General features: G+C 37.6%; 4 protein-coding genes and 1 pseudogene across 6 annotated transcripts; 4 read left to right on the top strand and 1 right to left on the bottom strand.

Annotated features, from left to right (window-relative positions):
- The first annotated feature begins 2,298 nt into the window (after positions 1 to 2,298).
- On the top strand, positions 2,299 to 6,390 carry LOC119988049 (ethylene-responsive transcription factor RAP2-7-like). The gene is made up of 9 exons (XM_038832953.1): positions 2,299 to 3,012; positions 3,104 to 3,129; positions 3,236 to 3,266; positions 3,351 to 3,438; positions 3,530 to 3,675; positions 3,960 to 4,212; positions 4,319 to 4,444; positions 4,944 to 5,155; positions 6,303 to 6,390. Exons 1-9 carry the CDS (start codon positions 2,561 to 2,563, stop codon positions 6,388 to 6,390), a joined length of 1,422 nt encoding a protein of 473 aa, XP_038688881.1. The 5' UTR covers positions 2,299 to 2,560.
- Positions 6,391 to 6,506: 116 nt separating this feature from the next.
- On the top strand, positions 6,507 to 11,137 carry LOC119988607. Of its 2 annotated transcripts, XM_038833706.1 has the most exons (8): positions 6,868 to 6,988; positions 7,338 to 7,373; positions 7,466 to 7,574; positions 8,634 to 8,793; positions 9,566 to 9,714; positions 9,811 to 9,962; positions 10,616 to 10,730; positions 10,814 to 11,137. In XM_038833706.1, exons 2-8 carry the CDS (start codon positions 7,354 to 7,356, stop codon positions 10,949 to 10,951), a joined length of 843 nt encoding a protein of 280 aa, XP_038689634.1. In that variant the 5' UTR covers positions 6,868 to 6,988; positions 7,338 to 7,353; the 3' UTR covers positions 10,952 to 11,137. The 2 variants fall into 2 exon arrangements, with proteins under 2 accessions (XP_038689633.1, XP_038689634.1); XM_038833705.1 differs by lacking the exon at positions 7,338 to 7,373 and having other exon boundaries at positions 6,507 to 6,988.
- On the top strand, positions 9,291 to 9,382 carry LOC119990278 (annotated as a pseudogene).
- Positions 11,138 to 12,147: 1,010 nt separating the features above from the next.
- Positions 12,148 to 13,751, bottom strand: LOC119988048. Its single transcript, XM_038832952.1, has 2 exons — positions 12,802 to 13,751; positions 12,148 to 12,388 (listed from the first exon to the last, which is right to left on the bottom strand). The coding sequence occupies exons 1-2, from the start codon at positions 13,749 to 13,751 to the stop codon at positions 12,148 to 12,150; spliced, it is 1,191 nt and encodes a 396-aa protein (XP_038688880.1).
- A 1,176-nt stretch (positions 13,752 to 14,927) lies between these two features.
- LOC119990130 lies at positions 14,928 to 18,895 on the top strand. 2 transcript variants are annotated; one of them, XM_038835978.1, is made up of 8 exons: positions 14,928 to 15,048; positions 15,146 to 15,611; positions 15,726 to 15,843; positions 16,927 to 17,048; positions 17,593 to 17,678; positions 18,194 to 18,303; positions 18,395 to 18,424; positions 18,607 to 18,895. In XM_038835978.1, the coding sequence occupies exons 1-8, from the start codon at positions 14,958 to 14,960 to the stop codon at positions 18,661 to 18,663; spliced, it is 1,080 nt and encodes a 359-aa protein (XP_038691906.1). In that variant the 5' UTR covers positions 14,928 to 14,957; the 3' UTR covers positions 18,664 to 18,895. The 2 variants fall into 2 exon arrangements, with proteins under 2 accessions (XP_038691906.1, XP_038691905.1); XM_038835977.1 differs by having other exon boundaries at positions 18,392 to 18,424.
- The last annotated feature ends 5,122 nt before the right edge of the window (positions 18,896 to 24,017 follow it).

Here is a 24,017-nt window from a genome sequence, read left to right as displayed (position 1 = left end):
TGAATAGGTCGTGAACAAATTTGAAAATCAAACATGAATAAGATATTCAAACTCAATTAAAACTATGACTTTGCTCAAGTTCGATAATTATTTTTACTAATAAAGTCAATCTCGATAGGCTCATTTATACCCTTATTCTCATAGTGTGCGGGTCAAAATAATTACTTGGTGCATGTGGAACGGGAGATTGGGCATGCTCAAAGGAATAACCCAAACAAAACTTCGATACAATTGTTATAAAAGAAGACAAAATCTTTGTGAGTAGAAAAATTAGTTGACATATCTATTCTAAGTCTAACAGGCTCCTTGGGGATTTGTGGTTGTGGACTATAATCATTAGAATTTACAATTCACATCTAATGGTAAAGAAAAATTCAGAAAAATTTTAAAAATTGAAAAACAAAGGTATGAAGCACATCTCGAAAACCATTGAATTAAAATTATACTCTTCCATTCTAAACGAATTACGGAACCTCGGATCCGCTCCCTAACTAGTGATCATAATCCAAAATCTTATTGAAGTAAGCTTGTAATTTGAATGTAGACTAGGTTACCTACCTATTATTGGTGGGTACAAATTATATTGCGATAAGCTAAAACAGGAAAGAAAAGATAACAACATAAAAGGAGATAATTTTAAGGTAAATATGATTGCCCATGAAAGGTCCATGATAGATTCTCTCTTTCCTTAACCAATCACCTTTCATTTTTCTTTCCAGATGAGGAAACAGACGGCCTAGATTCGTCCATCCAGGAACTTCCCATTTTTGGGGGGTTGATATTGATTGGTTTGGTTGGTGCTTCTGATCTTATTATTAGTGCTTTGTCATTTTTGATAGGAGTGACGTGACATTCCTGTCTCCATTAAGGTTTCTCTCTCTCTCATTGCTGCTCTTTTTCTCTCCACAAGATTGGTAGATGGCCTTTTCGTTTTGGATAAAATAAATTATCTTTGATGGTTGTATTGTGTGGTTATATACATATCTACATCTTCTTAGTCTAATAAAATAATGAAAAGCCCAAAAAAAATCTTCACAAGCTTTTTAGGAGAAGAATGGCATATAATTTATGTCACCATACTTTAGGTAAGAGGTAGGAGAGAGTATACTACCCTTTTTGGACAGACATTGAGTTTTTGTTCATCTTGTGTTAGATAGAATATTTCTTTGTACACATACTTGTCAGCTCGAGTTTAGATTTATATTGAATATTTGATAAACAATTTGGTATTAACCTAGTGGTTATATCATCGAATTTAGAGGTCAAAGATTCGTCGGGTCGAGTGTTCGAACCGATGTGACGTAATTTTTTAGGATTTTATGGTTTCGTGAGTCAAGAGCTGATGACACGAGCTTAATTCTTAGGAGGAGGTTAAGAGCCCATTCTGGGTCTCGATCCAATCTTAATTGTTTACTGGGTTTCGCTTCAAAACTAAATTGGTAATCCATTATGCATATAGGGTGGTCATCCCAAGTTTAAAATTGATCCAGGATCACAAAATGTGGTTGTTGGGTTGGAGCGTCGTGGAAAAAATCTTTCATGAGTTTGGTGTTGGAAAAAAGTATAGTACAAGGGATGCTCTATATGCTTAAAAGGGCTAAAAGGACACGTCGGCGGTCGGTCATGAATTTAAGGAAAGAACAAATCCGGATTAAAATGAAAGTACGTTAGAGATTTTTTGTATATGACTGCATATACACGCAGTTCCATGTTAATTACGTTGAGTTGTATCTTGTGGGGTCCAGTTTTCAAAGCAATCATGAATCCCAACCGTCCGATTTGAATGAGAGGATACGGTGGGACCATTATAAACTATGCCATTTTTAGCAAAGGTCAACGTTGTCCAATTTTAGATCAGGCTGGTGATAGGAAAATCTCCGTCCAGTTGATCGCCGCCTATTAGCATCCGCCACGTGTGATGTTGAAGCTGACGTGTTTGGCATGATAGTGTTGGTCCACTTTGTCGTTCTCTTACGTTTGTGTGTGTGTGTTTTTTTTTCCAGTTGAATTTTGAAATGATGTTTGTTTATTTTTTTCCAAACATTTTAGTTAGTCAATCAAAATTTTATTATAGAAAATGCAAGTTACCTAAATGGTAGGGTGTTAAAAAATGGATAGAAATTGAACCGACCGTAAAATCGATCGATTATTCAAATTGATAAGATGAACACACAAGATCAAAGTGAATTTGTATGTTCTACATATCCCACATGCATATGAAATCCTATGCATAGATACTAGCTGTTAGGATCCGTATTATTATTGCTTGCGGAACACAACCCTCTAATCAGAGAAAAACCTCTCTATATCTCTCTTTTCCTATACATCTGTCTTGCATCTCAACCTTTTGCAGGCCATTTCTCTCTCCATTTGTCCATATAACCTGACACCACAGACCCTCCCTTTCTCTTCCAAATGCACCTTCTCTGACCTTTCTTTTATCCCCATCCGTTACACTTCAAAACAAACTCTTCTTCTTCATCTTTTGTTTATATAATATATAAATACTTGGAATCTGTTTTGAATAATTAAGAAAAACCCAAATTGAGGATTTGAAGCTATGTTGCTGGATCTTAATCTTGATATTCTTTCCACTACTACTGACTCGTCTTGTTCAAGAAGAACCCAAATGGAAGAAGACTCTGCAGGGACTTGTAATTCATCAATAGTCAATATTGGTGATGAAAACTCATCCAACAACAACAAAACCTCTGTTTTCCTTTTTGATATCTTAAAACAGAGCAACCACCATGCCTCCTCCTCCACCACCACCACCAGTGATGGAAAAGAAACTGATTTTGGGTTGAAGTCCGGGTTAATGGGTTCCTCTGTAAGGCCTCAATGGCTTAACTTATCGTGTGTGGAGTTCCGCAGAGAGACAGAACTGATAACTCTGCAGCAGCAGCAGAACCAGCCAGTGAAGAAAAGTAGGCGTGGACCAAGGTCTAGGAGCTCACAGTACAGAGGAGTCACGTTTTATCGGCGAACGGGTAGATGGGAATCACATATATGGTAGGAATTCATTGCAAAAAGAGAGTTTTTCTGTAAAATTTATGTGAATGATTGATGATAATTGTTCTGTTTTCTGATTTGGGTTATGCAGGGATTGTGGAAAGCAAGTGTATTTAGGTAAGTATTTTGATGTTTTTCTAGTTTAATTCTGTGAATCATGTAGGATTTCAAGACCTTTTGTTGATTTCTTGCTTCTTTTCTCCTCCAATTTTATGTTTTTCAGGTGGGTTCGACACTGCTCATGTTGCTGCAAGGTCAGGAAAAAAAATCCTGCATCTGCGACTCTGGTTTTATAGTGAATTTTTTTTTCTCAATTTCTTAAATTCCTGTAATTTTAGGGCATATGATAGGGCTGCAATAAAGTTCCGAGGAGTAGATGCTGATATCAATTTCACTTTGAGTGATTATGATGAAGATATGATACAGGTACTAGTGAATTAATCTCCATTGATGAATTAGCATAAAATTTTCTCTTCACTGGATTGCAAGTTTTGACAGTAATTAAGTCGATCTGCAGATGAGGGATCTAAGCAAAAAAGAATTTGTGCAAGTTCTTCGTCGAAAAATCTCCGGCTTCGCCCGGGGAAGATCGAAATATAGAGGTGTGACACTGCCTAAATCCGGTCGATGGGAAGCTAGAATGGGACAATGCCTTGGGAAGAAGTGAGAATCCAATTAAACTGAAAACTACATGCATTTAGTTCCTCAAAAGTTTAGTTTCAATGAGTTCAATAACGAAAATTGAATCTAATTGAGATGAAAAAAGTACAAGAATGCCTGTTTTGTTTACCAAATCATCGATGCTTGCCCGCGGGTATGTTTATCTTGAGCTTTTCGACAGCGAAGTAGATGCTGCGAGGTCCTAATTACGACCATGTATATGCTTTTTTGAAGTTTAAAATGGTCTTCATTGAAGAAAGTTGCACATTTTTGGTTTTGAATTTCAGGGCCTATGACAAGGCTGCCATCCAATGTAATGGAAGGGAAGCTGTGACTGATTTCGAGCCCGGAACATACAAAATGCAGATACCTGTAGACATGAATAATGGAGGTATCAGACATTCTGATGTCTGTGCTCATGATCTTGATCTGAGCCTAAGGATATCAGCATCGGAAGGTTGTTCGAAGGGGATCGACAATGCAAAGGGTTTCGATTTTCGATGTAATGCCGTTGAGATACACAGCAAAGAGAAAGCAATGGTAGTGTTCTATCCATGTATTTAGCATCAATCCTTTCTCTCCTTCTAGATTCTCTTTTTACTGCTTTTGATAACTGATAATCTCTTATCTTTGTGCTTTTTTACAGGTTGCCAATTCTACTTTTGCCGTCAGGAGGAATGGACAGCCATCCCAATCCTATGCTTCAACAGAGGCATCTAAGCATCATATCATGTGGCCTAGCATATATCCTGCTTCGTCAACAAACTATTTGGTACTTGTTAACTTCTATGCAGTTAACTTGCAATTGAAATACTAAATCAGAAGTCTCGATTTCTTCGATTATTACGTTTTCGTGCCAATTATGCACGAGGGAGCATATTGTTGTTGCCAACAATCCCTCAACGGAGATGTTTAAGGCGCTCGTATACTCGACTTGATGATACCCAAGTTCGAGTTTTCCTCCCCGCTTACTTAAAAAAAAAACCCACGAGGGAGCATATTGTTGTTGCCAACAATACCTCAACGAAGATGTTTAAGGCGTGCCTATACTCGACTTGATGATACCCAAGTTCGAGTTTCCCTCCCTGCTTACTTAAAAAAAAAAAAGCATATAGTTGTTGTGTGATTGATAATGTTGGTATGTTTTGTGTCAGGGAAGGCTGTAGATGAGAACGGTGAAACGTTCTATTCGCCAAGAATTGCGAACTTGGCAATGCGAATGCAGAGAAAAACCAGTGTGAGTTTAATCCCACAGAGCCATAATATTGCAGCAACATCAGGATTCTATTCTTCTTCTTCTTCAACAATCACTGCCTCCTCGGCCACCCTTTCGCTCAATCTACATAACCGTTCTCTCAAGAATATTATGTATAACCTTCCGATACCGGCCGCATCCACCACTAGCTGTTCCTCTCAGCTCTACAATTACAGAAGCTGAAATCAACAATGTTGAAATGCAACAATTTGTGAATCGTAATTCTTGGTGTGTAGGGATTTTTGTGTTATTTGTTTGATTATGAGACATAAATAAAGGTAACTATTTTCTTTTGAATTGACATATTATTTTATTGGCAAAAGAGTATTTTTCATCCCTCAACTATTGGTCGGGTTTCATTTTCGTCCCTTAGCTTTTTTTTCTTCCCTTTTTCGTCCCCCAACTATGGGAAAATACCATGTTTATCCCTCGAATAAATCCGGCCATTGAAAAATCCTACGTGGCATCATGTTGTTCGTCAGATCAGGTTTTTTCCAACCTTAATATTACTTGAAAGGATGAAAATGATACTTTTCAATAGTTGAGGGACATAAATAGGAGAAAAAAAAGCTTAGGGACAAAAATGAAACTTGCCCCATAATTGAAGGACGAAAAGTATCTTTTTACCTTATTTTATTACTTTGGAATCGTGCGAGATGAAAGTCTCGTGCACGGTTTTGAGTGAGAGAAAAAAGTGAGAAATCCTCTCTTTGACTTTGACTCTTCCACTCCAATCATTAGGGCAAATGCAATAAGAAACAATTTACTGGCCAACATTTTTGTTGGCCCGGTCCCACCTCTATTACACAAAAAGTCAAGTCAAACAGGTATTCTAATACAGCCACATTAGCAAAACACAAATTTCTATACACTTTTTCTTCCCACACACTTTCTCTTTCCACCCAACCCAACAACATTCCATTCCTCCATATTATCCACAACAAAACTACACCAAAACATTAAATATCAATACATCAACATCAGCAAAACACTTATCCCAATACAACCACATAAGCAAAACACATTTTACAATACAGCCACATCAGCAAAAGACAACATCTTTGTTGGCCCAATACCACTTCACCATTGCATTTGCCCTTACTTTTCTCTCTATTACTTTGAAAGTCCCTACTTCAACTTTAGCCACTTGAATTTTCAATGTTATTTTTTATTTTTCATCAAGCGAACAGACCTCTTTTTCTTGAAAATCCTAACTATTCTTAACATGATATTGGGGAATTTCATTGTTATTACTCAAACAAACATGAAATGTATACTTGCATATTAATCCGTAGATCAAACATATATGTAATTATTAGAATAATTGTTGAAGACTTACTCAATTCGATTTTTACTATGAATAATATTTTTGTAGTCACACCTTGAATTTTGACTTAATTTACCTTGTTATCAGCTTAGAAATTAAATTTGGTGTACGTGAATCTGATTGTCCGAATCTATAGGTCATATGGGATAACCAAGGGCAAATTCCTATGGTGTTACCAAAAAATATTTTGAACTACCTTGTAAACCCGATAACCGAACCCGGATCCGAATGTCGTGTGTCCTGAAATTCACCGAGACTCCTCTGCAACTCGCACAAAAACAAAATCCCAAGAACCCTTGGGACCTACTACAGTTGAGCGGATAGTGGAGCACCATCACAGACGCCAACATGAAGAGCATTCGCTTGATTACTCCCTTACGCACAATCCTCTACCATCCGAGCCCCCAAATCCCTTCTCATCTCGTCTTCCTCCTCAAGCCATCTCCTCGATTGCTCCTCTTCTCCTCTTTGTCTAGTTCCGTAACCTCTCCTCGGAGCTCTCCAGTTCCTAGTCTCAGTGGGACGCAGCAGAACTTGAAACCGGATGTCGGTTTGTTCGTGGCGAGGTGCGTCTCTCCATTGTCATCGCTGGCAGCGGAGCAACAGCAGCCGCACACGGTGGAATGGAATGAGCCGGTTTCGAGCTCTGAGTTCGGCAATGGCGGTGATGATGGTAGTGTGGCGGAAGACACCAGGCCCTCGATTCCTGTTCGGGCTTACTTTTTTTCCACCAGGTTTTTTTCTTTCCTTTTCTGGTTTTGCAGGTGGAAATATCAATTCTTCATTGGGGATGCCTTTTAAATACTAACCAATTATTTAGGGATCGATGCTAATCCTAGTTGTGCCAGATTGTGAACATTTGAGAAAAGTTTTGCGCTTGCTCGTCTTACATGTGCTATTCTTTGCAATGGCACTGGCTTCAAATAAATGAAAGAATATGTGTATGCGAATACAGTTTTGCTTTGTTGAAAGAAATTAAATGTCCATTTTGTTAATAATCATGATAATGGGTTTATGGGATGTTCTGAAAATCGGCCGTTCTTCCTTTATAAAACTAAATAATTCTTGCTTTTCTGAAAACAGAAAATAACAAGGAACAATGCAGCCAGCTGTGAATACGTATGTAATTTTGAATAGATGACCTATGTATTTACAATTGAATAAGTCGATAGCTGAATTAATGAATTTTGTGGGTTATTCTCTGTATGTAGTGTGGATCTGAAAAGTCTAGTGGAGCAGAACAAACCCAACTTTATGCCACCCACATCTCGAATGACGAATTATGTCGTTCTTAAGTTTGGCAATCTTTCACAATCAATGGTAAGTTTATTTCTCTTGCACAAGGGTTCAGGTGGTTTTTTTTTTTTCTTTTCTTTCTTTCTGTCGGTGTTCAGTTATGAAAATTTACAGTATGTTTAGCAAAGAAGAATACTATAAATGGACTTGATGTCTTACATTTGATAATGTGCTGTTTACACTCAAAATATAGTGTCCATACAAAAGTTTCACGTTTTGGATATTTAATAATCACAATTGTCAATTGGAATGGCATTATACAATATTCAGTCAGCTTTTGACTTTCTATCTTCGCAGTGATAAAGCTGGTGGTTTGTTGATTCTTGATTTTCTTTGCTAAGGCAGCATCTATTAGAAACAGAGTATTATCCGAGTATAAGATTCTACGGTTCTACCTCACACCACTTTCCAGTAGAGAAAAAGACAACTTAGGGGTGGCTTTAGCCTTTCAATATAGATTTTCAGAGAAAAGAGCACTGCCAAAGTGGAAATTCTCCTTAAGTAACTCCTTGTGGTAAGAACTACTGTATTATCCTTTGTGGGCTTCCAAGAAAATCTCATCCTCCATGAATTTGGCGGCAAATGAGAAGTCCCACTTTCTTTATCTGAAGGCTTCAAGTGAAGTGTATGCTTCTTTGTTGTAAAGATGAGCATGTAGAGTTTTGATAGATGGGGATTGTTCTGAGTTTGGGTGGACTTCTTGTTCCTTGGATAGACCTAAGCAATCACTTGGTTAAGCATAAAAATAAAAATTAGAAGGAAAAAAAAAAAGTACTTGGTCAAACATGCATACTTGGTGTTTGTTCTTATACAGCCTTTTGCATTCCCGAAGCTTTGTGTCCATTACCACACTTTCTCACTTATGTCTACTTATATGGTAAGATATTGTCTTAGTGCTTCCTTTTTGAGTTGTTTTTTGGCACAAACTGATGAAATCATTTCCTCTGAAGTTCAATTTGTGCTGGACCATGTTGTTTCTGCCTTTCTTTTAAACTTCCAGTTAATTTTCTGTGGATTATCCTTTCATGATACTGTGGAATAAGTATTTTTACTCATGGAATCGTCTAACTAATTTTCTAATAGGGTTCAGGTCCATGCTTAAGCGGAAGTGATTGCTCCTACATGGTTGTTTTTCAGTATGGCTCCATTGTCTTGTTTAATGTTAATGAGCGTCAGGTTGACGGATTCTTAAAAATTGTCCGAAGACATGCATCAGGATTACTCCCTGAGATGAGAAAAGATGGTGAGCTTTTAGTCGCAAGCCACAACTCCAAGTGGTTTGAATTTCAGTTTCGATATTTGATCTTCTATCCCCTTGCAGTAATCCATGTGATGTACTTTACTTATAGTAGCAGTCTCAACCAAAGCCTTTGCAAACTCTTAGCTTAGCATGCCTCTGAGTGGCTGATGTCTCTCAGCTCCCACAGTAGTCAATCAAAACACATCAAAGTAATTATGCGCAGTTAGGATAATATTTATTCTGGATCCCTGTTTATTGGAACATGTTAACTATTGTACAATAGAAAATGTTCAACTGCTTGAACTGAGTCATTTTTTAATCTGGCTCATGTTATACCACGGTTTAAGGGGGTAAATACAAAACTTAAACAGAATAAAGTAACCAGTTGGCCTTATCAAATCTTTTGTCTTGGAGCACCCCGTTTTCACCTTAACTTTCTCATTGGTATTAAAAATAAAGTTTTCTGGATTTTTTTATATTCTAATTTTCTTTTTTAATTTGTGTTCATAGAAAAAGAAAGATGGTTGGCATCTTCCCTGAGAAAGTCGAGAATAGCCTTTGGCTTTCCTGTTACACATCCAGATTTTTTTTTTGTAATTTATTGACTTATTGTTATGATATTATTTTCTACATTGTTGATATGATGCTTTTAGACCATTGACTAGGGTCCTCCTAGCCCTTTTGATTTTTTTTTTTGCAGCCATTGAGATTTTATGAGATAGAATGCTTTACGATTTTCAGTTTATGTGAACTCTAATTTCCAATGAATCTACAGAATATGAGGTGAGAGAGAGGCCTACTTCATGCACATGGATGCAAGGTGGGTTGGACTACATTGTGTTGCAATCCTTGAATATTGATGGAATTCGACTCATTGGTTATGTTCTTGGTCAAAGTATTGCTCTTGACTACTACGTGCGGCAGGTATGTAATCTTCTTGGATGTGTCTAGCTTGTGGGAACTTTTCCTATTGTTCTTATAATAATCAGAGTTTTTTCCCCTCTAAAATTTGCAACTTAGGTTGATGGAATGGTTGCAGAATTCACTGATATAAATCGTGGCATGGAGAAAACGGGAACATTTACCATGGATAAGAAAAAACTTTTTCAGATTGTGGGAAAGGCAAATTCTAACCTCGCTGATGTGATTCTTAAGCTTGGACTTTTTGAGAGGTAATGGTCATATGTCTAAATTTTTTCCTCTTAAGCTTATGACAGTAAAGGGACTTTTTTCTTTGATCTCATTTTGAAGATACTTTCTTTGAACCTGTGAATGGAACAATGGAAGGGGTAGAAGAAGAAATTTGAATTGATCTTTTAATGTGACAAAAGTAGGCACTGAAGCCTATATTTTCTGTTTATATTAGCTGTCTCTAAGGAAGAGCCACGTTTGACCCAACTCTGCTTAGTAATACTGAGTACTCAAACATTAGCATCAAATATTTACTCTAATATAGTTCATCATTTTCACGGTCTTATCTTGAAATGGAGTTATTTATTTACCTGTATTACCACTCAGTCACAGTCGAGTGGTCACGACCCGCTCCAGTATCACCAAAGAAGTAAGAATGTTACTTGAAGAAAAACTATTATTAAGCTTTTCTAGGCGTCGATATTCTGGGCCTTGTGTGGGTTTGACTCATTTAGCAATTTTGAAACTTTGAAGTTCATGTGTTTTTCACTCTTCTTCTATAGAGTTGTGGTATAGACGACCAATTGTTTTTGTTTTTTTTGGTATGCTGACCTATTTATTCTGTATCTCTGGAGGCTATACGGCTTGATTTGCATTGTATATATATCTTATTGAAATTCTGTTGGACTGGCAGATCTGAAATTGCCTGGAAGGACGCAAAATATGCTCAGATATTGGAATATCTTAGAGAGGAATTCGAACTGACACAGCGATTTACAAGTCTCGAAATTAAGTTGAAGTTTGTGGAGGTAGTCTCTTTGTTTCTAAAAATCGGTTCTTTCCTTCTCCTTCATCATGTATTGACATCTTATTCTTATTATACGTTGTGCAGCACAACATCCAATTTCTCCAGGAAATTCTTCAGAATAGGAAGTCAGATTTTTTGGAATGGCTTATCATTATATTGATTAGTGTTGAGATCATCATCTCTCTTTATGACCTTGTCCACAGGTCAGGGAGTCTTATTTAGCGCCATCTTCCCGTGGGACATTTTGTTGATACGCAGCGATTCCATTTCTCGTATAGATTTATATTCCATCTTGTAAAGAAAAGATAACAGATTGATTGCTAAAGCTGATTATGTAAATTTTGGAATTGTTAATTCTACTATGTATACAGTTAATTAATTTAGGTAAATGTGTCTAAGGATTGAACACTTGGTTTTGTTAGTGTTCTAATGTGCTTTGATATTGTTAGGGAGTTGCGCTGAGCCCATTATGAGGAAAGTAATGATAATGAAAATAAATTTTTATTATCATTCTGCCAACGTTCACTCCATCTTAGTAAATAAGTCTACAAAGTAATAACTGAAAACACAAGCACACAAAAGTTTTTCACTAGACGACAGAGTAAGTTTGATCAAACTTCAACGCATGGTTATAATGATATTGCTTTTAGTAAGAATCGAACTCATGTTAAGAATGTCGATTTTATAGTGAAGATGATGGTGACAAGTTAAGGTGGTGGTTGTTTGTCACTAACATATTCTATGGCTCATGCATGCTTCCCCCTTATAACAAAGTTAGTTAACACTAATTTCGTCTCCATTATAAGTGAGTTTCTAGTGTATATTAATTTGAAATTTTCCTTTTCGTTTTTGCAGTAAAAATGCCTAGATTTTCTCATCACTACACATCTAGGTTTTATGATACGTGCATTTTGGATCTGAAACATGATTTTTTACACTCTCAAGACCCATACAACAAATTTTTCCCTGCATCCCTGGAGACGTTCTATAGCAAGAAACAAATCCTAATAGTACAAGTTACATGTTTGTTTAATATCTACAATGATATGATTCTAAACTTAACCAAAACATGCATGAACTAGTGAGATTAGCATGCACGTAAACCTTGCGTGAAATGGTTCTGTCCTCTTATTTGAATTTCCTTTACCGAGGGATCTATGAATCGGGATACTAATGCATATAGATACAAACAGTCGTGCATACTCTATTAAAGAATGAACCGATTCGATAACATATATGCATGCAATGTTTATAGTTTCATCTCAAACCTTTAACAAATGAAAAACATATCAGAATTCATAAAAATAAAATGAAAGCAAATCCATATAACTTATTACATAATCCCAAAATCCCACAACAAATCATGGTTCTTTTGTGCCAAATCAAATCCACCGAATCAAACATAACACAAACCCTAATTAAGATGCCTGTACTGGTGAAGAAGGTTGTGATGGCGGAGAATTAGCAGACCTCATGTTCTTACGCACATATTTTCTTGCCCAAACATGTTTTCCATTTATTGAAAACTTGGCTTTTGATCTCCCATCAAGCACAGCTTCAATCACAGATTCAGATGGAACAACAAGTCTGGCATAAAGGGGTTGCTCCCCTGCTGGGACTTCTTGCATGTAAATTGATTCCAGACAGTCTCCGATCATCCTGCCACATCAAATTAATTCATCAATCAATATATTTAATTATCAAGTTATTATTATTTTAATTAAAGGTTACATGTATAAAATCAAATATTGCGTTTTTTTAAAAGGTCTAAACAATAAAAGAAAATTGTTTTCTTATATGCATTCAACACTATATTGTTTCAAATTGTAGGTAAAATATATCGAATTAAATACTTGAAAATACAAAAAAATTTGAAAAGCATTTTTTTGATAAGCATCCAAACACTAAATATTGTTTTTTGAAAATATACGTAAAAGTCACTAAATTAAAATAATCATAATTGAAAAAAAAGCATTCTTTGATACATATATATGTAGTATGTATGTATGTGTGTGTGTGTATATATATATATATATATATATATATATATTATAGAACAAAAGAGGATATACCCGGTGAAAAACTCTTTTACTTCATTTTCTGAAATAGGGTACCCCTTAGAGAAAGTCAAGAAAATAGTCCTGTCATCCGGTTGCACCGCTGCATCTTCCTCTACCACGACCGTCCGATCCCGATCTCGATGATGATCATCACCAGTCCTTATGTTGGACAACCCCAAAGCTTCACTGATATCATCATCTATCGACCTTGTTGGGAGTACCCCAGTCTTATTATAAGCAACATTAGGGTCCCTTGGAGCCACACTAGGCCCTGCCCTATATGCTCGGCTCCCAACTTTCTTAGAAACAAGATTAGGATTCACCGCAGGCACACTAGGCCCTGCCATGCGTTGTTGAAGATTAGGCTGCGCCGGAGGACCATAACCCCCAAGTGCACTAGCATTATAGTACACTGCACCACTACTAGGCGAGATCTTCTGTGGAGGAGGACCATAATATGGGACTTGGTTCAAGCTTTGTTGTCTTGATGATTGAACATGATTAACAATGTCGTCGAAAGCCCTAACGCAGACATCGTTCATGTTACGCGCCACCTCGTTGATGATTTTGATGCGATTCTCACGAAAGTAGGTGATCGAGACAGCATTTTTTGTTACATTCTCGACGAGAGGGACACCCTTGACATATTGTTTTGAGTTAGGGTCAAATACAAGACTTTCAATGCACTTCAAGCACAGTACAACCTCATCGACTAATGCAACTAATATGTAATCTTGCAATGAATTCATTTGGTGAATCAAATTCATTGCATAGCCTGCATGTTCAAGCCATAGGAGAAAGGCTATGACTTGCATTGACTGACCTATTTCGCGGGAGAGGGATAGGACTAGACGGGAGAAGAGTTTGCGATCGATATTGTGAAACATCTTGAACTCTTCTTGAGTGACTGGGGGGAGATAGTATGTTGAAGAATCAGATGATGATGGATTTGGCGAAGCCATTGATACTGGTTGGTGTTGATGATTAGGGTTTGAAATGAGTTGGTAAAATGTTGCAAGAGAAGGCTAGGGTTATGTTCGTTTATGTAGGAAAATGTGAATGGGTGTATATGAAAAGTTGTCATTTGTTATTTCTGTTTTTGGATTTTGGGTTGCACCAATTCCAAATAGGTATATATGTTTTTCTTATCCTGCCATGTTTAGGCAAATGCGCGTAGTTTGGCAATAGTTGGATATGCATGAATCTGCCGAAAATATTTTTCTTGTCATGAATTGTGCAGTTTATTTTATTTTTCAAAAAAATGCGAGTTAATATTAACAAACATTATGATTTCATTATTTACAATATTTACATTAGAAATAATGATGTGTTATGGATTAACAATTGGGTGGGGAAATGAAATCTTCTTCCTTTTTACGTTTATGAAAGATTCATTCGCTTTGAATATTAACGATTTGTCCCACTTTGGTCCATAGTTAGTCAACTAGAAACATATTAGATAGTTTTCAACATAATTTTTGGAGAAATATGATTAGAATTATCGAGGGTAAGATTTGAAAGATTCATTCGCTTTGAATGTTAATTTTCCCACGTAAGTTATAGTTTTGACTAACGACTTTTTCTGCGTAGGTTAAAGGTTCGTTAATTAGAAAATGTATTAGGTAAGTGTTGATGTAGATATTTATAGAAATATGGTAGAGTCGATTTATAGTAAAATTTGAATTTTCGTGAAAGTTTGTAGTTAATTCGTAGAAAATATTCTCTAAATTTTTATTAATTTTGTTTTCTATGGTCAAAGGATAACCCAAACCATTTTAGGAATCAATGGTCCAAAAAAGAAAAATAAAATAGTAGGTAAATTATTTATGATATAGGAGGAAAGATCATAATCAATATGGATTAGGGTTTGGGAGGATTTGGGGCTAGAAAATTAGATGGAGCCCCAATTACAATTATCATAGAGCAAATTTGAAATGGGTCAATGGGTCTCTTTGGGGTTTGGGCCCGTGTTCTAACAGACCACTGAGCCCATGAAACACTGAAAAAACCGACAGCAATGGGCTGAAGAAAATCAGATGGACCCCCAATTAGAATACAGCAAATCTGAAATGGGCTCTTTGGGGTTTGGGCCCGTGTCCGAAGAACAGGCCACTGAGCCCATGAAGCTCACTGAAAAAACGCCAAGCAGCGCGCACCAGAAAGCGGAAATGGCGAGCTCCAGGTTCCTCTTCAGCAATGGCGTTCTGTCGCACAGTTCCGATATTCCTGATGTGAGAACCTTCCTCGAATCCAATCCAGGTAGTAACGCAATCGAATATTACTTTCGGAATACCATTTTGAGTAATTCAAGAACTGTTTCATTCTCTTTAACACTCGAAATATCGATGCGTTGCAGGCGCTTACACTACCACAAGGACTCACAACAATGCATCGTGCCTGTTGTTCTGGGAGAGACACTTGCGGAGACTGGCGAATTCTGCGAGAATTTTATGCGAATCGAATCCACCACTTCTGTTCAAGTCGGGCAAATCCACACACTCGTTATCATTATTACCGTCGGTGTGGGAGTCAGTTATTCGGACACAGGTTAACGAGTCCATGCGTGAAGTATTACCGGTCGCATTGGGAGGGAGGAGGTACGGGGAGGAATTGGCAGTTACGGCACATGTGAGTGGGGATTTGATGACATTTAGTGAAAATAAGACCGTTGACGAAGAGAATTTGTCTAAAGCTCTCGATGTGCATGTGCATATCGGGGCTTATGTGCCTCCTGAATTTGGTGTTGGAGGAACTGGTGCGCATTTGGCTGTGGTGGGTCGCGGAAGGGACGTTGCTGCAGCAAAGTATTCGGAATGGGTAAGGTCTGTGCATACATTTTGATAGAAAATAACTTTCTGTTTGGTTGCTGGTAAAATAATTGTGATGGTTACGTGGATTTCTTGAAATTGGAACCTGGAATTTCTTGTTCTATGCAGGCTTAGGAAGCCTCTGGAGAAGCTAAGGCCTCCTTCAGTGACTGAGCTATTGTTGTCAAATGATGGTGATCGTATACTTGAAGGTTGCTTGACAAATTTCTTCGTAGTCTGTCCCAAGGTAAGATTGTTACCTTTTGATTAATTTTTTGAGATTAATATATGTTGCTTGGATATCACCAACTAGCATTTCTTCCGACTTTCTGTTATCACCGACATGCAATTTTTTAAACCAGATCATAAACTCTTGAGTAGGTTATTTGGTGTTTCATTTTCAACATACTTCGTAGTTCGCACACTAAATTGTTGTATGAACATTAAAGTTGGCCTGAGTGTGCATCAGTGTCATGACCTAACCTGAGTTTCAGGAATGACTTTTTGTGTGATTGAAAAACTTGTTTGATTTATGTCCTATGACTTGTTTCCATCAAATTGGGCACTCCTAACTACTGCAATGCATCTTTCAATGTCTTCAAGCATTTGTATTGGAGCAATGGCCTGCAGTGCAAGAGAGCCAAGATTAGGTACCATTGCTTTGTCTAGTTAATTTTTTTTTAAAAATTACAATCCCTTTTCTTATTCAAGTATATTTTTGGTGCATCTAGATCCCAATGTTCAAGTGATTCTTGACTTAGGAACTGCATGGCAAACATATCTTTTCCTAGAAAAAATTTATTTATAAGTATGCTATACTAGGCTGTATGGGGTATTTTTTAAAAAGGTCAGGGTTTGCGGACTAAATAACTTTTAGGGTATTTAGTAATGGCTCTTGCTCTGTGGAGCTTAACCTAGATGGATTGCTCCTTTTTCATCCCCTGTTAAAATTTCCAGTTTTAAATAGTAGATCACATGTTTTCATTTTAGCAGTCTTTTATTGACAAGGTGGTTTAGGATACTAGGCCAATGTAGTTTTTATATTTGTGTTGTGTAAGAATGAGTCATCGTATATGAAGCATTAATATTCATACTTTGTTTTAATATGAGCCTCAGTGTGCATATCCCAATATTTATAATTGATGATTTCTCTGTGTGTGGGCTCATCCTGCGCAGGTTTGAAGTTTTGAATCCTTATGCGTCATTATAACCTCTTTGTTACCTACCTCTTCAATAAGAATTTCATTTGCAATTGTATAAAAAAGGTAGAAAACTATGATTACAATTATGTTTTGCTCCATGATCCATGATCCATGAAAGATATTTCCAGGATATTGATGAAATTGGGGGAGAATATTTACATGACTACAAAGGTGCACATCTCTTCGAAGTACAGACTGCACCTATTGGTGATGGTGTACTTCCAGGAATTATACGGCAACTGGTTATCGAGTAAGTTTGTACTTATGTGGATTCACAACTTTCTTCTTCTTCTATTGTATATCATCCTCCATAGATGGGACTCTAGGACCACCGTAAACTTTGAAGTCTTGGGTTTGAATCTCGCATGGCACATCTCGGTTTTAAATGATACTAGTTATTTGGGGTGACTGGTAGCATCCAGGGGTTACTCTGCAGGGGTGAGTCCAATGTGGCACAATCTTGGCAGTTTCCTAGTTGTCAATATATATATTAAAGAATTACTTCTTCATCGTTAATAAAATTAAATAGTGTTACAGAATAGATGCAGACGCAGTTCCTATAGGAGTTCCATTACTAAATAGTATCATTTTGGTGGTCATCTTAGATTCATTTAGATCTTAACCAAGCGGAAACACTAGCACGTCCTTTCCTTGATGGTTTGTTAGATTTTAACATGAGCTGGAATTGCTGTTTGTTGATAATGTAAGTTGACGGGGCAGTTTGACAAAGTTTTATGCTGCACCCTTAAGCAAATTTATTATTGTTTTATTATGCATTTTCCCGACCTATGCAGTGTATGTTTGAGCAAGGGCATCTCTGTTCGAGAAGTTGCACCATCATGGTTTGAGCACGAAAAATGGAAAGAGGCATTTATTACAAGTAAAATTACTAAGTTCTAACTTTTTCTTGATGCATGCAATAGCCTATTTCAATGAGACTTTTCTGTCATATCATGTGTAAGTTTTCAGTCCTGTGGGGCATGACCCTTTGGCAAGTATTAATTTTAGTTTTGTAGAAAACTTCTTCCCGCTGTAGTAATCAGGATTCTGCCAATTTGTCAATTACTAGTAGTAGTTTCAGATTTTATTATCTTGACTACACATCAAATCATTAGGACATATCCAATTATTAATCACTAATTTTGATGCTTGATTAACCAAATAACTAAATTTGATTTATGTTCAAAGCTGTAAACCATTTCATTATATATGGCAATGGCCATGACTAGTTTAGTTGTTAGGCTGCGTCACTATCATGGATTTAGAGATTTTCTCATCATTCTCGTTTGTGTTCCTGTAAATGATGTTACATGTGTACCAATTATGCACCATAAGACAATTACTTTTATTACTACTTTGATGTTGCATCATTAAAGTCATTTTTTTTTACTGCAGATAGCTTGAGACTTATGCAGCATGTGCAGAAGATTCAAGTTCCAATTTCATGGGAGTCAATCGAACAAAAAACTTGGCAGGAAATAGTGTGGAAGGAGAAGCATTTCAAGGTGTGGAAATTTTCAATCTTCTTAGTAAATTGATATATTTGACCCATTGCAATGTGCCTTATCTCCATGTTTGTTCTATCATGATAAGGAGAGTCCTGGGAAGCTGATAACCCTGATTCAGGTAAATGCATATACTATTTGGTGCTCTGCTTATTCATCATAACCATGAAACTGCTTATAATTCATGCACACAATCAAATTGTGAAATCTTCTTTGTGAAACTATTGCATTCCTATATGAATTATGTACACGTATTACATGATCTGGATGTTCTACTATGATATTTTCTTTTAATTGGACCAGAAGGAAATCATGGATAGAGCAGACCTTGAAGGATATCCATGTATTAACTTTGCATAGCTGGTAGAGGGTTTGTTGTTTTTCCCATAGGCAAGACTGAGCAAGTATCCTCGTGTCTTCGGCAGTTGGAGATAGCAAGAAGGCCCTGCCTGCTTCATGGTCTTGTAAGTTCTCAAACACACAAGGCTATCTTGTGCACATCCTTGAGATGCGAAGCCGGAACATAGTTTTTGTTTTTCTTTATTTTTTGTAAAGGACATGGTTTATGAATGACAGAATTTTCTCATTCCAATGTTCTGTGATTTTGATTTGCTTAAAAATTGCTCAAACAGAGAGGGCGATATGCCAACTTTGATGATTGGTAATTATCAAACCAAGTAAGTAGATGCAGGCACGTTTTATTTTATTAAATTGTGTATCTCACAGGTTAAAATTTTCAAAGTGAACTGTGCTAATATAGTACTAAAATTTTACGTAGTAGAAATCCTACTTGAATTTGTATTAGGTTAACCTCTTGGGTGGCCAAACCGTATTCGAAGATTTTAATTTCGATTCCTATTAGGAGTAATGGAGTATGCCAAATATTGTTGCATTATAATATAAATAAATATCCGATACTCCTCTTTAAGTTCAAACCCTAATCCCTTACTGTTGAGCATGTTGAGTCCCATAATATATAAATGCTAGTGTTAGTGTCGCTGTGGCTATAACCACCCCTAGAAAGACCTAAAACCTAAAAGATGACGAGGAGAGAAGGGGATAATGAACATGGCAGCAGCATAAAGAAGCAGAGAATTCAAAATCACAGCATTCCACTTCCACACCTCCCATACCCATACCCATACCCATACCCTTGGATTATATCCCGGCTCAAAGACGGTTTGACTTCGTCTTCTACTCCACAACACCACCATATGCGAGTCATCGCACAAGCTCCCCTGATTTAGTTGATAAAGAGGTAACCAATTGCTATCATGGATGGTTAATTATGTCCAATATAAACTATGATATCTCCCTTTGGAATCCTGTTACATCCGAACTGATCCACCTTCCTCCAATTGACCGGAAACAACCCGAAGACTATTGTTTCAGTATTGTATTGTCATCATCACCATCTAAAATCAAAAATCAATCAGAGAAAATCCCAGTCTGCTATACAGAGAAAATCCCCGCCGCCGAGATTCGCCTTCGTGATATCAAGGATGGCCTTGGCCTCGATGACCCTTTTAGTCTAAATGGTTCTTTGTATGCTAGACGAGGGCGATATCACAAGAAGTTACTCAGTATTCAAGTCCAGCTAACACACATTAACCTGAGAAAATACTGTGACTTACGTCTCTCGTCCTAGACTTTACTACTAGAGTTCATTCAAATCACTTGGTCGAATCTTATGGTGAACTCTACATTGTTAATTATATCATTTGAAGGGGAATATAGTTTACAATTGTAGACATTAATGTTTTTAAACTTAATCAAGAAAGCTTGAGATGGGCACAAGATCGTGTGTTTTTTCTTGGGTAGTTTATATAGTAGTTGTTGGAAACGTAAACACAAATCTCACAAAGTTTGGGGTTTGAAGCACTTTGTTTATTGAATGAATGAAATTGTGGCTTTATACCAGCCTTACAAACAGGAATGAGAAAAACAAATAACAACCACGTTTACATGACCTAATAACGTGGTAAAGCAGTTGAAGAATAATTCAAACCTAATCTAAACCCTATTAACTAGGGCCTTATTAACAGAACTCAATAAGTCTTAAATGACTTGGTCATCAAGAATCCTAAAGCTCCAACAAATCCTCCCTTAAACTGACCTATAGATTGCAGTCAGTTTACCTCGGGTGCCTCACAAATGCCAAGCAGCTCTCTCAGCCTCAAGAACACCTCCAATTTCAATGGCTTAGTCATAATATCAGCAATCTGATCTTTTGAACCACAATGCACTAACTCAACAACCCCATCTTTAGTTAAATCACGAAGAAAGTGAAATCTGATATCAATGTGTTTACTTCTGCCATGCATAACAGGGTTCTTCGAGAGTTTAATAGTTGAACTATTATCACAAAAGACTGTAGTGCACTTACTTTGTTTGTGTCCAAGCTTTTCGAGAATTCTTCGCATCCATACACCTTGACATGCACAGGAGGCAGCAATGAACTCTGCTTCAGTGGTGGAGAGTGTTACAACCGGTTGCTTCTTCGAGGACCAAGCCACAACACCTGAGCTTAACAGAAACACATAGCCCGACGTACTCTTTCGATCCTCAATGTCTCCTGCATAATCGCTATCAGAGTAGGCCAACAAACTTTCTCCTCCTCTTCTCTTGTAAAGAATCCCCAACTCAATAGTGCCTTTTAAGTACCTAAGGATCCTTTTCACAGCCTGTTGATGCAAATCAGTAGGTATTTCCATGAACCGGCTAATTAAACTCACCACATACATCAAATCTGGTCTGGTGGCAGTCAAATACATGAGACTGCCCACCATTTGCTTATAAGCAGTAGCATCAACCCTGGTACCTCCTTCGTCCTTCACAAGCTTGAATCCAGGGACAATTGGATTCTTCACAGGATTGCAATGTTCCATGCCAAACCTCTCTAGCACTTCTTTAGCATATTTCTTCTGACTTATGAAAATTCCCTCAAAACTTTGCACCACTTCTACACCGAGAAAATACTTCATTTTCCCAAGATCAGACATATCAAACTCCTGCTTCATAGAGTCCTTGAATCTTCCAAACATAGCCTCATTGTTTCCTGTAAAAATTAAATCATCCACGTACAGACTAACCACAAGAAACTTTCCTCCTCCTTCTGACTTTATAAATAAAGTATGCTCACAAAGACACCTTTCGAAACCTTCCTTGACAAAGTAGGACTCAATTTTGCTATACCAAGCTCGAGGAGCTTGTTTGAGTCCGTAAAGAGCCTTCTTTAGTTTGTACACTTTGTCTTCTGCACCTTTCTTCTCATAACCCCTAGGTTGCTCTATGAACACTGCTTCATTTAATTCACCCTGCAGAAAGGCACTCTTCACATCAAGTTGGTACACACTCCACCCTTTGTGAGCTGCAAGAGCGAGAATCATTCTGATGGTATCCCAACGAGCTACCGGAGCAAATACCTCGGTGTAATCTATACCAAATTGTTGAGTATATCCCTTGGCCACAAGTCGAGCTTTAAATTTATCAATCTCCCCATTCTCGTTCAACTTGGTCTTGAATATCCACTTGACTCCTATCTTCTTAGCTCCATCTGGTAATGAAGTCAACTCCCAAGTTTCATTTTTTTCGATGGCTTTAATCTCTAAGTCCATTGCTTCTCTCCATTTCGAGCTCTTGACAGCTTCTTCAAAGGACACAGGATCACTAGCTGCTGTAAACATCACAAAATTTCCTTCCTCCTCAGACAAACCCTCACCACTTACGTAATCCTCCATCCATGTTGGTTCTCTTCTTATCCTCCCTTGAATGGGACTTGGTGAATGATCTTCAACTAATTCATTTGAGGATGAACTAGAACCAGTAGCTACTTCTTCGATCTGCTCTTCTTCACTATCATCTGCTTGCTCACTTCCTTCCATCTCATCTTCATCTCCCCACTTGAGAACATCACATTTTGCTCCTTCAACAGTTTCACCCCAATTCCACTTCTCATCTTCCTCAAACACCACATCCCTGCTTATGACAATATTCTTCGACACAGGATCATATAATCTATAAGCTTTTGATTCTACACTTAAGCCTAAGAGAACACACCTGAAACTCTTGTCGTCAAGCTTTTGTCTTTTGTTGTCAGGTATATGCACATGGCCAATGCAACCGAACACCCTAAAGTGATCAACAGAAGGCTTGAATCCACACCATGCTTCCTCAGGAGTCATGTTTTTCACTGCCAATGTAGGACACCGATTGAGTACATAGACTGTCCAGTTGACGGCTTCCGGCCATAATTCTTTTGGAACTTGTTTCTCCGACAACATGCAGCGTACCATGTTCATAATGGTTCGGTTTTTTATCTCCGTAACCCCATTTTGTTGTGGGGTGTAGGCTGCAGTGAGTTGCCTACCAATTCCATTAGAACTGCAAAACTTATTAAATTCCAATGAAGTGAACTCCCCACCTCTATCAGTACGAAGACAACATATAAAGTTCCCACTTTCTTTCTCTACAAGACTTTTGAAATTCTTAAATGTAACAAAAGCTTCTGATTTAGCATTTAAGAAATAACTCCATACTTTTCTGCCATAATCATCTATAAAGGTGATCAGGTACCTCTTTTGGCTGTTGGACTCGGGTGTGATAGGGCCGCAAATGTCAGCATGTACGAGTTGAAGTTTCTGAGAAGCTCTCCACAGCCTCTTCTTTGGGATGGAGTCCCCGTGCTGTTTTCCTACCACACAGTTAGTACATAGTTTCGAAGAAGTCTTGAGAGGAGGCAGACCATTCACCAACTTCTTGTAGGACAAGGTTCTCAAACCTTTGTAACTTAGATGCCCAAATCTTCGGTGCCATAGATGAGTTTTGTCTTCAGCTGCAGTCTGAAAACATGCTGGAGCTGGAGCTTGAGTTTGCACAGAAGCAAGTAACACGAACATTCTATTAGCTAACATTTTAGTCTGCATGATCAACCCCTTCTCAGGATGGTAAATTTTGCACTCTCCATGCTGAATGAGAATGGCCAAAACTCTTCTCTTGTAATTGACCGATACTAAGCAAGTTATTCTTCAACTCCGGAATATAGAATACTGAACTAATCACCTGTGTAGCTCCATTGACTTGTAGTTTGATGCATCCTCTCCCCATTACATCCATCTTTGAGTTGTTGTCAACCTTCACAACCTGTCTGAAAGTTTCATCTAGGTTCAAAAACCATTGCTTGTTACCACACATGTGGTTACTGTAGCCGGAGTCGAGGAACCATACTTCCTCTCTTGTGGAATTGTGAAGTTCTATGTAGGACATTAACAGCATCTCCTGTTTGTCATCAAGCTCAGCGTAATTTGCACCTTTTGCCCAACTAGGACACTCATATTGGAAGTGTCCTAGCTTGTGGCACTTGTAGCACTCTACAATTTCTTTGTTGAATGGCTGCCTACCTCTGCCTCTTCCTCGACCTCGAGCTGAGCCTCGACCTCTTCCTCTTCCTCCAAACCTCTCTTCATAAGAAATCTTCAAAGCCTGCTCATCTCCTCCACTATGACCGTTCATTCTCTGCTCATGAACTAATAAGCTGATTTGTAACTCATCAATTGTCAACTTATCCAAGTCATTGGACTCCTCCACCGAGCATACAACGTAGTCAAATCTTGAGGTCATTGATCTCAAGATCTTCTCAATTATCACAACCTGCCCCATCTTCTCACCATGAGCTTTCATCTTGTTTGCAATTGTTAGTGTCCGAGCAAAGTACT

The sequence above is a fragment of the Tripterygium wilfordii genome, chromosome 21 (assembly GCF_013401445.1).
Source record: "Tripterygium wilfordii isolate XIE 37 chromosome 21, ASM1340144v1, whole genome shotgun sequence".
Lineage (NCBI taxonomy): Eukaryota > Viridiplantae > Streptophyta > Magnoliopsida > Celastrales > Celastraceae > Tripterygium > Tripterygium wilfordii.
Note: the sequence above shows the minus strand (reverse complement) of the source record. Positions and strands in the feature narration are given on the sequence as shown.

What these genes read in the sequence shown, in the direction of transcription:
- LOC119990130 (XM_038835977.1), top strand. Translation starts at nt 14,958, where the DNA reads ATGGCGAGCTCCAGGTTCCTCTTCAGCAATGGCGTTCTGTCGCACAGT. An exon ending in TCTTCGTAGTCTGTCCCAAG is followed by an intron (nt 15,844 to 16,926) that starts GTAAGATTGTTA and finishes AGATATTTCCAG; the next exon opens with GATATTGATGAAATTGGGGG. An exon ending in ATACGGCAACTGGTTATCGA is followed by an intron (nt 17,049 to 17,592) that starts GTAAGTTTGTAC and finishes CGACCTATGCAG; the next exon opens with TGTATGTTTGAGCAAGGGCA.
- LOC119988048 (XM_038832952.1), bottom strand. Translation starts at nt 13,751, where the DNA reads ATGGCTTCGCCAAATCCATCATCATCTGATTCTTCAACATACTATCTC. An exon ending in GTAAAAGAGTTTTTCACCGG is followed by an intron (nt 12,389 to 12,801) that starts GTATATCCTCTT and finishes TTGATGTGGCAG; the next exon opens with GATGATCGGAGACTGTCTGG.
- LOC119988607 (XM_038833705.1), top strand. Translation starts at nt 6,603, where the DNA reads ATGAAGAGCATTCGCTTGATTACTCCCTTACGCACAATCCTCTACCAT. An exon ending in GCTTACTTTTTTTCCACCAG is followed by an intron (nt 6,989 to 7,465) that starts GTTTTTTTCTTT and finishes CTCTGTATGTAG; the next exon opens with TGTGGATCTGAAAAGTCTAG. An exon ending in TTGACTACTACGTGCGGCAG is followed by an intron (nt 9,715 to 9,810) that starts GTATGTAATCTT and finishes TTTGCAACTTAG; the next exon opens with GTTGATGGAATGGTTGCAGA.
- LOC119988049 (XM_038832953.1), top strand. Translation starts at nt 2,561, where the DNA reads ATGTTGCTGGATCTTAATCTTGATATTCTTTCCACTACTACTGACTCG. An exon ending in ACTGCTCATGTTGCTGCAAG is followed by an intron (nt 3,267 to 3,350) that starts GTCAGGAAAAAA and finishes CTGTAATTTTAG; the next exon opens with GGCATATGATAGGGCTGCAA. An exon ending in ACAGCAAAGAGAAAGCAATG is followed by an intron (nt 4,213 to 4,318) that starts GTAGTGTTCTAT and finishes GCTTTTTTACAG; the next exon opens with GTTGCCAATTCTACTTTTGC.